The 13,080-nt window shown below is 40.8% G+C and overlaps 1 protein-coding gene across 4 annotated transcripts; it reads left to right on the forward strand.

The window, feature by feature from the left end:
* Nucleotides 1–7,096: 7,096 nt before the first annotated feature.
* On the forward strand, nucleotides 7,097–11,875 carry LOC109216771. Of its 4 annotated transcripts, none has more exons than XM_019380950.1 (6): nucleotides 7,097–7,310; nucleotides 8,024–8,164; nucleotides 8,248–8,409; nucleotides 10,041–10,163; nucleotides 10,346–10,489; nucleotides 11,250–11,875. In XM_019380950.1, exons 2-6 carry the CDS (start codon nucleotides 8,039–8,041, stop codon nucleotides 11,706–11,708), a joined length of 1,014 nt encoding a protein of 337 aa, XP_019236495.1. In that variant the 5' UTR covers nucleotides 7,097–7,310; nucleotides 8,024–8,038; the 3' UTR covers nucleotides 11,709–11,875. The 4 variants fall into 4 exon arrangements, with proteins under 4 accessions (XP_019236495.1, XP_019236497.1, XP_019236496.1 ...); XM_019380952.1 differs by having other exon boundaries at nucleotides 7,097–7,306; XM_019380951.1 differs by lacking the exon at nucleotides 7,097–7,310 and adding an exon at nucleotides 7,358–7,481.
* The last annotated feature ends 1,205 nt before the right edge of the window (nucleotides 11,876–13,080 follow it).

The following is a 13,080-nucleotide window of genomic DNA, read 5'->3' on the forward strand; positions in this document are numbered from 1 at the left end:
AGACACCGGGCTACATACTCCACAATATCTCTCTTCATCCTCCGCCACCAATAGTGTTGTCTACGATCCTGATACATCTTTGCGGCACCCGGATGAATGGAATACCGCGAGCTATGGGCCTCCTCCAATATCAACTCCCGAAGCCCATCCACGTTGGGCACGCAAATCCGGCCCTGCATCCTCAACACACCATCATCTCCAATGGTCATATCCCTGGCATCATCATGCTGAACCCTGTCCTTAAGGACAAGCAAATGCGGATCATCATACTGACACTCCCTGATACGGTCATACAAGGAAGACCGAGAAACCACACGAGCTAACACCCGACTAGGCTCTGAAATATCTAGTCTCACAAATCGATTGGCCAAGGCCTGAACCTCAACTGCAAATGGCCTCTCCTTAACTGGAATGTATGCTAAACTCCCCATACTCACCGACTTCCGGCTTAAAGCATCGGCCACTACGTTGGCCTTCCCCGGGTGATACAGAATAGTAATGTCATAATCCTTATGTAGCTCTAACCATCTACGCTGCCTCAAATTAAGATCCTTTTGCTTGAACAAATGCTGAAGACTGCGATGATCAGTGAATACCTCACAGGATACGCCATACAAGTAATGCCTCCAAATCTTCAGTGCATGAACTATAGCAGCTAGCTCCAAATCATGGACGGGGTAGTTCTGCTCATGGGGCTTCAACTGACGAGAAGCATACGCAATAACTCTACCCTCCTGCATCAAAACACAACCAATCCCAACACTCGAAGTATCGCAATATACCGTATAAGAGCCTGAAGCTGATGGCAAAACTAACACTGGGGCTGTGGTCAATGCTGTCTTGAGCTTCTGAAAGCTCTCCTCACACTCGTCTGACCATACAAATGAGACACCCTTCTGAGTCAACTTGGTCAAGGGCGATGCAATAGAGGAAAAACCCTGCATAAACCGGCGATAGTAACCTGCCAACCCAAGGAAGCTGCGAATCTCTGTGGCTGAGGTCGGTCTAGGCCAACTCTACACCGCCTCTATCTTCTTCGGGTCAACCTGAATACCCTCGCTGGACACCACATGTCCCAAGAAAGCCACTGAACCGAGCCTAAACTTACACTTGGAGAACTTTGCATAAAGCCTCTCCTCCCTTAATCTCTGCAACACAACTCGCAAATGCCGCGCGTGCTCCTCCTGACTACGTGAGTATACCAAGATATCATCGATGAACACTATGACGAATGAATCCAGATAAGGCCGGAATACACTGTTCATCAGATGCATGAACGCTGCTGGGGCATTGGTCAGCCCGAAAGACATGACAAGAAATTCATAGTGACCATATCTAGTCCTGAAAGCAGTCTTATGAATATCTGAATCCCTGATCTTCAGCTGGTGATAACCCGAACGGAGATCAATCTTGGAGAACACCCTCGCTCGTTGAAGCTGGTCAAACAAATCATCAATGCGAGGTAAGGGATACTTGTTCTTAATTGTTACCTTGTTCAATTGCCTATAGTCGATGCACATTCTCATTGTGCCATCCTTCTGCTTCACAAACAGAACTGGTGCACCCCAAGGTGACACACTAGGACGAATAAACCCCTTATCCAGGAGCCCCTGAAGCTGCTCCTTCAATTCTTTCAACTCCGCTGGTGCCATACGATACGGTGGAATAGAAATGGGCTGAGTGCCCGGCACCAGGTCGATACCAAAATCAATATCCCTATCCGGCGGCATGCCCGGCAGGTCTGCAGGAAACACATCGGGAAACTCCCTCACAACGAAAACAGACTCAATGCTAGGAGACTCCGCTCCCACATCTCTCACAAACGCCAAATAGGAAAGACAACCCTTCCCAACCATACGCCGGGCCTTCAAGAAAGAAATAACTCTACTAGGGATATAATCAGTCACACCACGCCACTCGATCCGCACTACACCCGGCATAGCCAAAGTGACTGTCTTAGCATGACAGTCCAGGATAGCATGACACGGAGATAACCAGTCCTTGCCCAGGATAACATCGAAGTCTACCATGCTCAATAGCAATAAATTAACTCGGGTCTCCAGACCCCCAATAGTCACCAAGCATGACCGGAATACGTGGTCTACAACAATAGTGTCGCCCACCGGGGTAGATACATGAACAGGTAAGGCAAGACACCCTCGGGATGTACCCAAATAATGAGCAAAATATGAAGACACATATGAATAGGTAGAACCGGGATCAAATAATACTGAGGCGTCTCTGTGGCAGACTGAAACAATACCTGTAATAACAGCGTCTGAAGCAATGGCATCTGTCCTGCCCGGCATAGCGTAGAAACGAGCCTGGCCACCGCCTGACCGATCTCCACCTCTGGGACGACCCCTAGCTGCCTGATCTCCACCCTTAGCTGACTGGGCGGGTGATGAAGTAACTGGAGTAGAAGTCGAGGGCTGACCCCTCTGCTGATGCTGTCTGCCACGAATTGGAGGGCACTGCCTCCTCATGTGACCAAACTCTCCGCACTCATAACAGCTGCCCGGTACTGGAGATGGGGACTGACGGGAACCCCTCGCTCCGGAGTGACTAGCAGATGCACTCGGCACGGAAGAACCCTGAACTGATGGGGCATGAGATGAACTCTGAGCTGGGAGGGCGCTAAGTGAAGTCTGCCCCTGCTGGGGCCCATGATGACCACGGCCTGAAGATCCCCCACGATACTCTGGACGAGCTGACTGAGCAAGCCTGAAAGAGCGACCTCTACCCTGCTAGAACTGACCTCTCGACGGAGCACCACTGTAACTGCCCGATCCACGAGGCCTCTTAGCCTCCCTCTCCTTTCGCTCTCTATGGTGAACTGACTCAATCTCACGAGCAATGTCTACCACCTCCTCAAATGTAGCACCCAGTACTCTCTCTCTAGTCATCAGAATACGGAGATGGTAGTTAAGACCATCCACAAATCTCCTGATCCTCTTACGATCTGATGGAACCATCCAAGTAGCATAAAGAGCCAGCTGGGAAAACCTCATCTCGTACTGAGTCACTGTCATATCTCCCTATGTCAACCACTCAAACTGCCTACGCAACTCCTCCCTGCGGGACTGAGGTATATACTTCTCCAGAAAAAGAGCTGAGAACTGCTGCCAAGTCAGAGGTGCTGCACCGGCAGGCCTACGCCTCTCAAAGTCCTCCCACTAAGTAAGAGCAACCCCCTGAACTGAAATGTAGTAAATGCCACACCACTCGACTCGAGGATCCCTGCAGTACGGAGCATACGCTGACACCTGTCAAGAAAACTCCGGGCATCCTCGCCCTCAGCACCATCGAATGTCGGAGGCTGGAGTCTACCAAACCTCTCGAGACGACGCTGCTCATCGTCTGGCATCGCTGGAACCACAAAACCCTAAGCTGGAGCAACCTGCTGAACTGGAGGTGCCTCCGGTGTTTGTAGCCCCTGCACTCCCTGCGCAGGTGTGCGGGCATCGGGGGTCTGATTGCCTCCCCCGGTCTGTGAAGTAGCTGCTGCTACTGTGGTGGATGAAACTGCCTGAGCCAAGCCAGTACAGACCGTCAAGATCTATGCCAAGGTCTCCTGAAGACCCGGAATCACAATAGGCACAGCTGGTGCCTGAGCACGTGCTGCTGGAGTCTCCACCGCTGGAGTCTGATCCTGAGCTGGGGCAATTATCGGATTAGCAGGTACTGCCCCGGCTACTCTACCCCTGCCACAACCACGACCGCATCCACGGCCTCTGGCGGCCTCAGTAGGTGGCTCTGGTGGTCGTCCGTCGCATTCAGTAGCTCGTGTTCTCACCATCTGTGAGAGAGTAGAAATAATAAAGATTTAGTTCACAGTTCAACAAAGCCGCACGACAAGAGTTTCAAGAATATGAAGTATTTCCTAAAGGTTCTGCAGCCTCTCGAGGATAAGTACAGATGTCTCCGTACCGATCCACGAGACTCTACTAAACCGGCTCATGACTCGCGAGACCAAGTAACCTGGGCTCTGATACCACCTTGTCACGACCCAACCCCGATCGTGATGGCGCCCAACACACTGCTAGGCAAGCCCGACCATTTCTACAACCTTAACCGATTTAATCACAGTGAATAAGTAAATTTTCACAACTAAATACCAAATTAAATGCGAAATCCTGAATTAGATGCTAACATTCGAAAACCCAAAATATAAAATACTAACCAGCCCACCGAATCTGGTGTCACAAGTCTGAGCCGCTAATGCATGAGTATTAACCTACTACATAATGTTTTCTAAAAATGTGGGAAAATAAATAAATAAAATAGAAGGAAGATCAGGACTGCGAACGCCAATTTGCAGCTACCTTGAATCTCCCTAATGTGATGCTAGGCGGAGAAGATCTCACTCAGCCTCAGTGGGTGCACCTGAATCTGCACACAAGATGCAGGGAGTATTGTGAGTACTTCCAACTCAGAAAGTAATAAATATAAATAAAGTCTGAGGATAAGAAATCCGAAATAAACACAAAGGAAAGCTATAAATACAACAACGTGAACCAATAACATAATACAGTAAACATTGAAAATAATTATAATAAAGTCACATCAGATTAAGAATAAATTACAATTAAATATGCAATGCAACACATAAACCGGTACTCTCCAGTACCCCGCTGCGGCGTACAGCCCGCTCCATTTATTTAACGTCGACGGCGCTCACTAGGGGTGTGCAGATTCCGGGAGGGGCCCCTTACGGCCCAAGCGCAATAATAAGCCATATCGTGGCATCAAACAGGCCCTCGGCCTCATATCAATATCAATATCGTACCACTGCGGCGTGCAGTCCGATCCCATACTCAGTCCCAAAATCACATAAGCCTTTCGGCACAATAATATAAAAATATTCAGCCCAAACTTCATTTAAAAATATTGCTTTAGTTTCTACTTTTTAGAAAAATGGCTGAGTTTACAAAACAGTGTTAAATACCAGGACTGAGTTCAATATCTAGAAATATGGTAAGAAACCAGTAAAATAATCCCTGAAGGATTCAAGTAGTTGGCACGAAGCCCAATTATGACAATTAATCCATTTTTATAAGGATATCACAAAACTACAATCAATTAGGTAGTAATTTTTTATTAAGCGGGACGGACCAAGTCACAATCCCCGACGGTGCTCTACCCCACGCCCATTATCCGGCGTGCAAGTCATCTCACATAGCACTACATTGTGCAAATTCGGGATTTCAAACCCTCAACACAACATTTACATTTATTACTAACCTCAAGCTGGCCAAAGTCCTAGCTTGCTATGCCCTTGCCTTTCGAATTAACCTCCTTGCGCGTCGAATCTGACCAAAACCACAACGAATATGTCACAATATGCTAATGGGACAATACCCAATCGAAAATAATCGAAAAATAGATAAATTCCCGAAATTAGCAAAAACCCGAGCCCCGGGCCCACTTCTCGAAAATCAGAAAATTTACCATCAACGGATTCCTTATCTCGCCACGAGTCTATACATACCAAAAACTCTCAAATCGGACCACAAATAGCCCCTCAAATCCCAAATTTAGAATTTCAATCTCAAGCCCTAATTTCTTACAATTTGGCTAAATTCTCAAGGATTTCAAGGATGATTCTACAATATAATCATGTTTTTAACTCCTACAACTTACCTCAAACAATTCCCAGTTGAAACCCGCTTCAAATGCTCCCAAGTAGCTCTCAAAGTGCTCAAAAATGGTGGAAAATGGGTTTGGGGTCGCGGATGAACTGTTTTTAACATTCTGTCCGGGCACTGTAGCTAACACTATGCGATCGCATCCAAGCTCCTGCGATCGCATAGCACAAATTTTCCAAGCCTCCAAAATACCCTATGCGATCGCAACTAAACCTCTGCGATCGCAATGCACCATCTAACGACACTGTGCAATCGCAACACTTCTCATGCGATCGCATAGCACAACCAAACAGCCCCTATAATTCCTTCTATGCGATCGCAGCCCTTGCTATGCGATCGCATAGAGCAAAATTGCTCTGCACTGACTGCTGCATTTCTGCAACATTTTCAAACTTCAAAAATTCCCGTTAGCCATCCGAAATCACCCCGAGGCCCTCGGGACCTCAACCAAAAGCATCAACGCATCCTAAAACGTCATTCAAACTTGCTCCAACCATCAAAACACCTCAAACAACACCAAAACCACCAAATTACGTCGGATTCAAGCCTAAGTTCTTTTAAAACTTCTAAAACACGCATTCGATCAAAAACCTACCCAAAACACGTCTGAATGACCTAAAATTTTGCACACATATCCCAAATCACCTAACGAAGCTACAACAACTCTCGGAATTCCATTCCGACTCCTGGATCAAAATTTCACCTATCAACCGAAAATCGCCAAAATACTAACTTCGCCAATTCAAGCCTAATTCTACACCGGACCTCCGAAATTACTTCCGATCACACTCCCAAGTCACAAATCATCCCCCGATGCTAACCGAATCATCGGAATTTATATCCGAGCCCTCTAACATATAAGTCAACGTCCGGTTGACTTTTCCAAAGCAAACCTTCCTTAAAGAGACTAAGTGTCTCATTTCCTTCTAGAACCAATCCAAATCAGTTTATTCACACCAAACACTGATAATGAAGCATAAAGAAATAGAAAATGGAAAAAACGGGGCGGTAACACACGTGACGACGGGTTGGGTCGTCACACTTATTATGCTAAAAAAGTTACTGCAATAACTGAAAGCAACAAAATTTCAACAAAATTGTGACGGGATTGTAAAGAAAATATGGTATTCACTTCACTCTGATAAAAGTTAGGGAATATTCCGAAAAGGGAAATTAAGGAAACGTTTGGCTATAGTTTTCGAATATTTTTTTTAAAAGTTGATTTGTGTGAAGTTTGACTTGAAATAATAAAAGTGTTTGTACATGAATTTTACGGCAAACTTTGACATGTTAAAAAGTCTGGAATTGACCCAAAAAAGGTTTTAAGTTATATTTGGGATTTGAAGTTTTGGTTCGTAAAATCTCTTAAAAATTATTAATTCTATAAACAAACACATAGTTAAATTTATTTTTTATGTAAAGAAATGATTTAAAAGAAGAAACATTTCCAGAAAGCTGAAAAAAGAAAAATACCAACCCTTTTAGCATATTCAACGTATGGCTCACGTAGAATGAATTTTAATAAATCAAAAAGGAAACGCAACTCAATCGGATTTCACTTGATTCTTGGCAATTTCTCAACTTGATAAGCTTCAAGTATTCAGCTGCTCAAATCCGAACATCTGGTTGTCAAATCATCGTCTATCCAAATCCTTGTAGTAGGTGAATCTTCTCTTTATAGCCCTTTGTTAGAGTTTTGAGCTTTTAAGCATTACCTAACTTGTATTTACATTTAACCAAAGTTGATCTAATTACATAAAAAAACAGTTGAATTATTGCTGGGTCTTGATTTCCTCTCTAAATCATTCAATTTCAGCTCAAGCTATTTGTTGGGTACATCTTTCCTTTTTTTCAATCTTATCTTGAAAATGTGTGGTTACTACAGTACATTTTTACAGGATTAGACGACAATTCGTTTCTTAATCGGAATTCACATCGTGTTTTTTCTGCCGTGGGTAGTGTGGATAAGGTTATTCATATTGGACTCAGTTGCTTTAGGGTTATCTGACAAAGACCTTAATCTGGTTCCCTTTTACTCTAGGAGCATGTTGATCCCATAAGTTTCTTTTTTTCCAACTCCAAAAGGTAAATAACAAGTTTGTGAGAGAATGTATCACATGTCAATGTTTCAAATTTATTTATCAATTTTTGACTATGATTTAAATTACCCTCGAGTTGGTTATACTTGCAATAACAGTCCATATTTGTATGTGAGGCAAATACATATTCCACTAATTGGAGAAGTTATATTTCTCAGTTTTGTAGCAATGATACAAATTAAGGCACTTTTAATTCAATGTAGGAACATTTTGAATTTTGTTGTATATGAGCTGATATAAAAATATCGCATAAACTAATACTTGCAAATTATTCAGGCTCCGATTTGCTCAATGAGAACGGAGGGTCAGAGTACAGATATATTGGAGAATACGAGCAATGTACATAATAAATTGGCTCATCCAATGATTCATTCTTTTTTCTCTGGATTCCAGGAAAAGGTCCAAGAATGTGTTAAGGTTTGTTCTTCCCTCTTCAAAATGCTTTCTACCTGTTGACATATATTTTAATATGTATTCACAAATTTTCTTCATTGCTGTAGTCAAATTTCAAAAGACTGAAAATGGGTCATGATACATCAATCTCTTCAATCATGAGAGGTAATAACAGAGGAGCATCTGCAGTCATAGATGTGGACAAAGAGAAGCAATTACAATCTTGGAAAGAAAATCCAAGATGGGTTGATCAACCCCCAGATATAAAGGTAAAAACTTAGTCAATTTGTTGGTCGGGTGCAAATTCCTATTGCTGCACTTTAAGACAACACTGAATGGACTGCTGAAGCTAGGCCCTCATAACACTTTATTGGGATATGACCTCCTAGTTTCTCGGGCTGTATTTCGGAAGAATGATTTCAACATTTCAAATTTGAAAATTTCATCATATAGATATGTACTATATATTGTAACGTTAATGTTAGGTCCATTAACTCATATCTCCACCACAGATCTTCTTTCTATTAACTTATTCAGTCTTCTTTTATAATAAATTTTTTCGGCCGTTTCTTGTCTTGTGCATGTTATATTTATGCAGAGGCCACGTTAATCTTCTCTAGATGATTCCAGTTTTATCATATAATCTGGAGGGTAATTATTTAGTATTACGGCACAAGGAAGTAAAGGAGAGCATAAAGGATTGATTGTTTCGTAGTTTATATTTCTTCCTAAGAATGCTCCAAGAGGATGGTATGATAGATGAAAATGTTACATATAGAATCATAATAGAATTGTTGAAATGGAGAAGTGCTATCGGAGTGTTATGTAATAAAAGAATACCTACCAAAGTAGGAAAGCTTTATAGCAAAGTTGTAAGACCAACAATGTTATATGAGAGGAATGTTGGGCTGCTAGAGTCCAGCATATCCGCAAAATGAGTTTCGCAGAGATGCGGATGCTAAGATAGCTGTGCAGTCATACAAGAGTAAAAATGATCACATTTGATAGAAGGTGCAAGCAGCACATATTGAGGATAAAATAAGAGAAGATCTCTTTATATGATTTGGTCATGTCCTATATCGACCTTCAGATGCACAGATTCGCAAGTGTGCAACCATGGTGAGTGAAAGTATTGATAGGGGACGAAGTAGACTTAGAACCACATGGAAGGTAGTTGCCTTGAAGGACCTACTATCTCTTGGAATCCATGCAGACCTAGCAAAAAATTAGGGCAAATATAAAAAAATAAAGATCTATATAGACGACACCAATTAGTTAGGATTAAGTTTTTGTCATGGTATGTTTACTTTAGTCCTATGGCTTTCTGGAGCTTTTTAGTCCCGTAAGAGATCTATATGCTAGTAGAAAATACAAAAAGCTTCTGGTACTCTCTTTGTCCCAATTTATGTGACGGTGTTTGACTGGGTGCGAATTTTAAAAAACAAAGACTGACGGTTGAAACTCGTGGTCTTAAACATGCTATACAACAATTTGTGGGTATAAAATTATGTCATTTATGTAAAATGTGAAGTTTAAAGTTAAATTGTTTCTTAATATAGAAATGTATCATTCTTTTTGGAACAGTTTAAAAAGGAAAGTATGTGATAGTGAGATGAGGAAGTACTTTTTTGTTTTAGTTTTAATTTTTATGTATAATATTGGACTGAGATGAGCTGAAATGAAGTGATATGGTCAGTGAGTAATCCTAAGCCAACTCCAACTTGCATGGGAATGATCGTAGTTGTTCTTGTTGTATATTTGTTCGAAGAGGTCAGATATTCAGAGACGTGACCACCACATGTGTTGTACATTGTAGAGCTTAGTTGTGATGTTTGATCGTCTTATGAGGCCTTAAGATTTTATTTTTTTGAGAAGGTAATGTGAAGTTAAATCCTTGCAGGTAAGTGTACCCAAAGGTTCTCTCTGCAACCTAAGTGTGAAAGTTAATGTTGGACTGCCCCCCGAAACTGTGTATGACATTGTAACTGATCCTGAAAATAAAAGAGTCTTCAAGAATATCAAGGTAAGATATCTCATTAAGATGTTGGAAAACCTCATCTCACCACAATCTGTTCAACGAAAGTAGTACTGACCGCAGTAAAGTTTTTTCCCTTTTATATCTCTTCTATCTCTCTCTTCTCTTAAGCTTTATGATTATGTGCCTTTTCACTTCTAAATCTGATGCAAACTTTCTACATATATCAGGAAGTAGTATCAAGGAAGGTGCTGGTTGATGAAGGTTTAAGACAAGTGGTGGAATTAGAGCAAGCCGCAATATGGAGATTTCTTTGGTGGTCAGGAACTATAGCTGTTCATGTATTAGTGGACCAGAACAGAGAAAACCACACAGTAATGACCGACATGATCACTGATTAATTGCTAGGTTTTTATATGTTAGACCACATTGCCTATTTTTTATCTGTTATATCACTAATTAACAGAAAAAGGTGAGAAACCTATCATGCAAGTATTAGCTTGGCCAGTAGTAATTGAACTTTCAGTAATCCAGTATATTTCTGCATTAAGTTTGATGCTGAAAAACTATCAGGTGTGTTCTTGATATATACCAATCTGTTAGACCAGCTGGCAGCTTACAAAAGTAACCACACAACTTGGAACCTTTTGTCTCACCTTGATATATTGCGAACCAATATCCTTATGCAGCATGAAATTGCAAATTCTCACTTTCCACTCCGAGTTATTTAGATTTGAGCCTTTGACTGTAAATACTAGCACAGTTGTAGGCTGAAGAAGTGTTTGAGAGTGGTGCTTTTAAACAAAAGAACTTCTAAAAGTCTTTGGAAGATCACTGCAGGTACTTCTGTTGCAGTCAGTAGAATAGTATGCCTAAAAGGTAGAGCTTTGCGTTAAGTGCTTTTTTTTAAAAGCAACAATAGTATCTAACAGCAAACCTGACATCGTGGTTCACCATATTTCTAATTGATGCTAGTTTGCAAAACTGCAATGGAAAAGAAAACTAGGATTACATGATTATTCACTTTATCCTAGACCAAGAAATTTTGCAATTATATCATGTTTACCTACTGTAATATCAATTTTAGCTTTTGGTATTTCTCGTACGTACTCAACTTTTTTTTTGTCTGTTTAGATGAACTTCAAGCAAGTGAAAACTGGATTCATGAAAAGATTTGAAGGTAGCTGGAGAGTGGAACCCCTGCTTGTTGATAAAGATCTTTGTCATCCGTTCAGACCTAATACATTAGCGGATTACATTTCGTACACTAAAGGAAAAGGAAGGATTGGATCAACGGTTAGCTTGGAGCAACTCATTCAACCAGCTATTGTACCTCCTCCACCCATTTCCTGGTATCTTAGAGGAATAACTACCAAGACAACTGAGATGATTATAACAGACTTGCTTGCTGAAGCAGCTAGAATAAGAGGATCTTCCAACAATGATGGTTACCAAGGTTTGAAGGTAAATGAGGAATCTTCTGTTGAATCCCAAGTAGGTGATATTCGTGATATAAAAGAAAGGTGGGCATTGAGAAGGAGAATGGCAAGGCATCGTCAGAGAAGATTGTCTTCGATTGCCAAGTCATCATAATCTCTATTCTAGCAGTGTAACTGTGTAAAGCGCATTCTTTATCGTAGCATAGCTGAGAGGTTTACTCTAGCAAAGTATGCTTGGTGTAGCAAATTATAGAATAATGTATATCCGAGTGTCTATTCTGATTTATTGCAATATAATGGACTGAGAAATTGTTGTCTTCATGTTGTTGCTTAATTGCTGAAGCTCTCATCTGCAGTTGGCCATCTACTGCATAGGTCATCTAGGTCTCGTATCTGGCTCAGTGATCTCTGTAAACTCCTAATTTCCTTAAACTGCCTGATTTAATACAAGGTGGATGCTAAAACATCCATTGTTAATAGTGTTCAATTTACTATGTTGCCTCCTTGTCTGCCTACTTGAAAATGAATCTGAATTTTTGTGATTCAGAGAAAATATTTGGTGCACCAAGAGTAGCAGCCAGCTAGTCCAGCAGATGACTGTTAGAACTCCTGAAAAGCTTCGGTGCTGATTTAGATATTACTGCACCAAGGAATTTTTTGAAGATTTGGAAACTTTTTTAACTTTAAACTTTTTAGTTTAACCTTAAGGATTGCACTTATAGCAATAGAAACATCATGTCATCTTTAAAACCACAAGTTCTAAGGTACATGTATGTGCCAAAAGTCCTTTATTTCTTAAACATGTTTAGTCAAATTAAGTAATACAAAATGAAACGGATGGAGTACTCACTAATTAGGGGAATGTTAGTGTGTATTTCGTTATGGAAACTTATGTACCTAGTAAAATTATGTTGTTTCACAAACTTATGGTATCTTCTCGCTCTGATACCAAAAATAAGGTTATATTAATATTTCAATAAGGTTATAATCGCTTAGCCTTGTCGGGTACTTCATTGGGCCCCATCGTCACATGGCTTGAGCAGAGATTCCCTTTTGTTTGTCGTTTTACAATTATTTTTCCACTCAAATTGTCTTTCAGTACTACTTTATGTTACTTTGTCTGGTGTTTTCTTCTTTTTTCACGTATCATCTACATTATTGTACTGATATTGCATTTGTCTTTGTCTTTTTCAATTATTTCTGACTGAGATCCTGCTCACTTTCACGTGTCCAAATTATGTAAGGCTATTGAATCAAATTTGTATAGCCCGATACAAATTTTTCTAGTTAGAAAAATTATGTTGAATAAATTATACTCTTCCTTGGTAGATTCAACATATTATTTACAATAATAATATAAACCTACTTACAAGGAAATAACCTGATACCAGGTTATATTACCAGGTTATAGTAATGTTATACTACAAGTATAGAATGGACAACATTTACTAATAATTAAAAGCTATTCGTTTAGTTAAAGGATGTTGTGTCAACATAAATATAATTTATTCTAATTGGATATATTT

The sequence above is a fragment of the Nicotiana attenuata genome, unplaced genomic scaffold, assembly GCF_001879085.1.
Source record: "Nicotiana attenuata strain UT unplaced genomic scaffold, NIATTr2, whole genome shotgun sequence".
Classification (NCBI taxonomy): Eukaryota; Viridiplantae; Streptophyta; class Magnoliopsida; order Solanales; family Solanaceae; genus Nicotiana; species Nicotiana attenuata.

Bases quoted from the DNA above. Each gene is read 5' to 3' on its own strand.
- LOC109216771 (XM_019380950.1), top strand. From the start codon at position 8,039: ATGAGAACGGAGGGTCAGAGTACAGATATATTGGAGAATACGAGCAAT. The intron at 8,165-8,247 runs GTTTGTTCTTCC...TCATTGCTGTAG, and splicing joins AGGTCCAAGAATGTGTTAAG to TCAAATTTCAAAAGACTGAA. The intron at 8,410-10,040 runs GTAAAAACTTAG...AAATCCTTGCAG, and splicing joins ATCAACCCCCAGATATAAAG to GTAAGTGTACCCAAAGGTTC.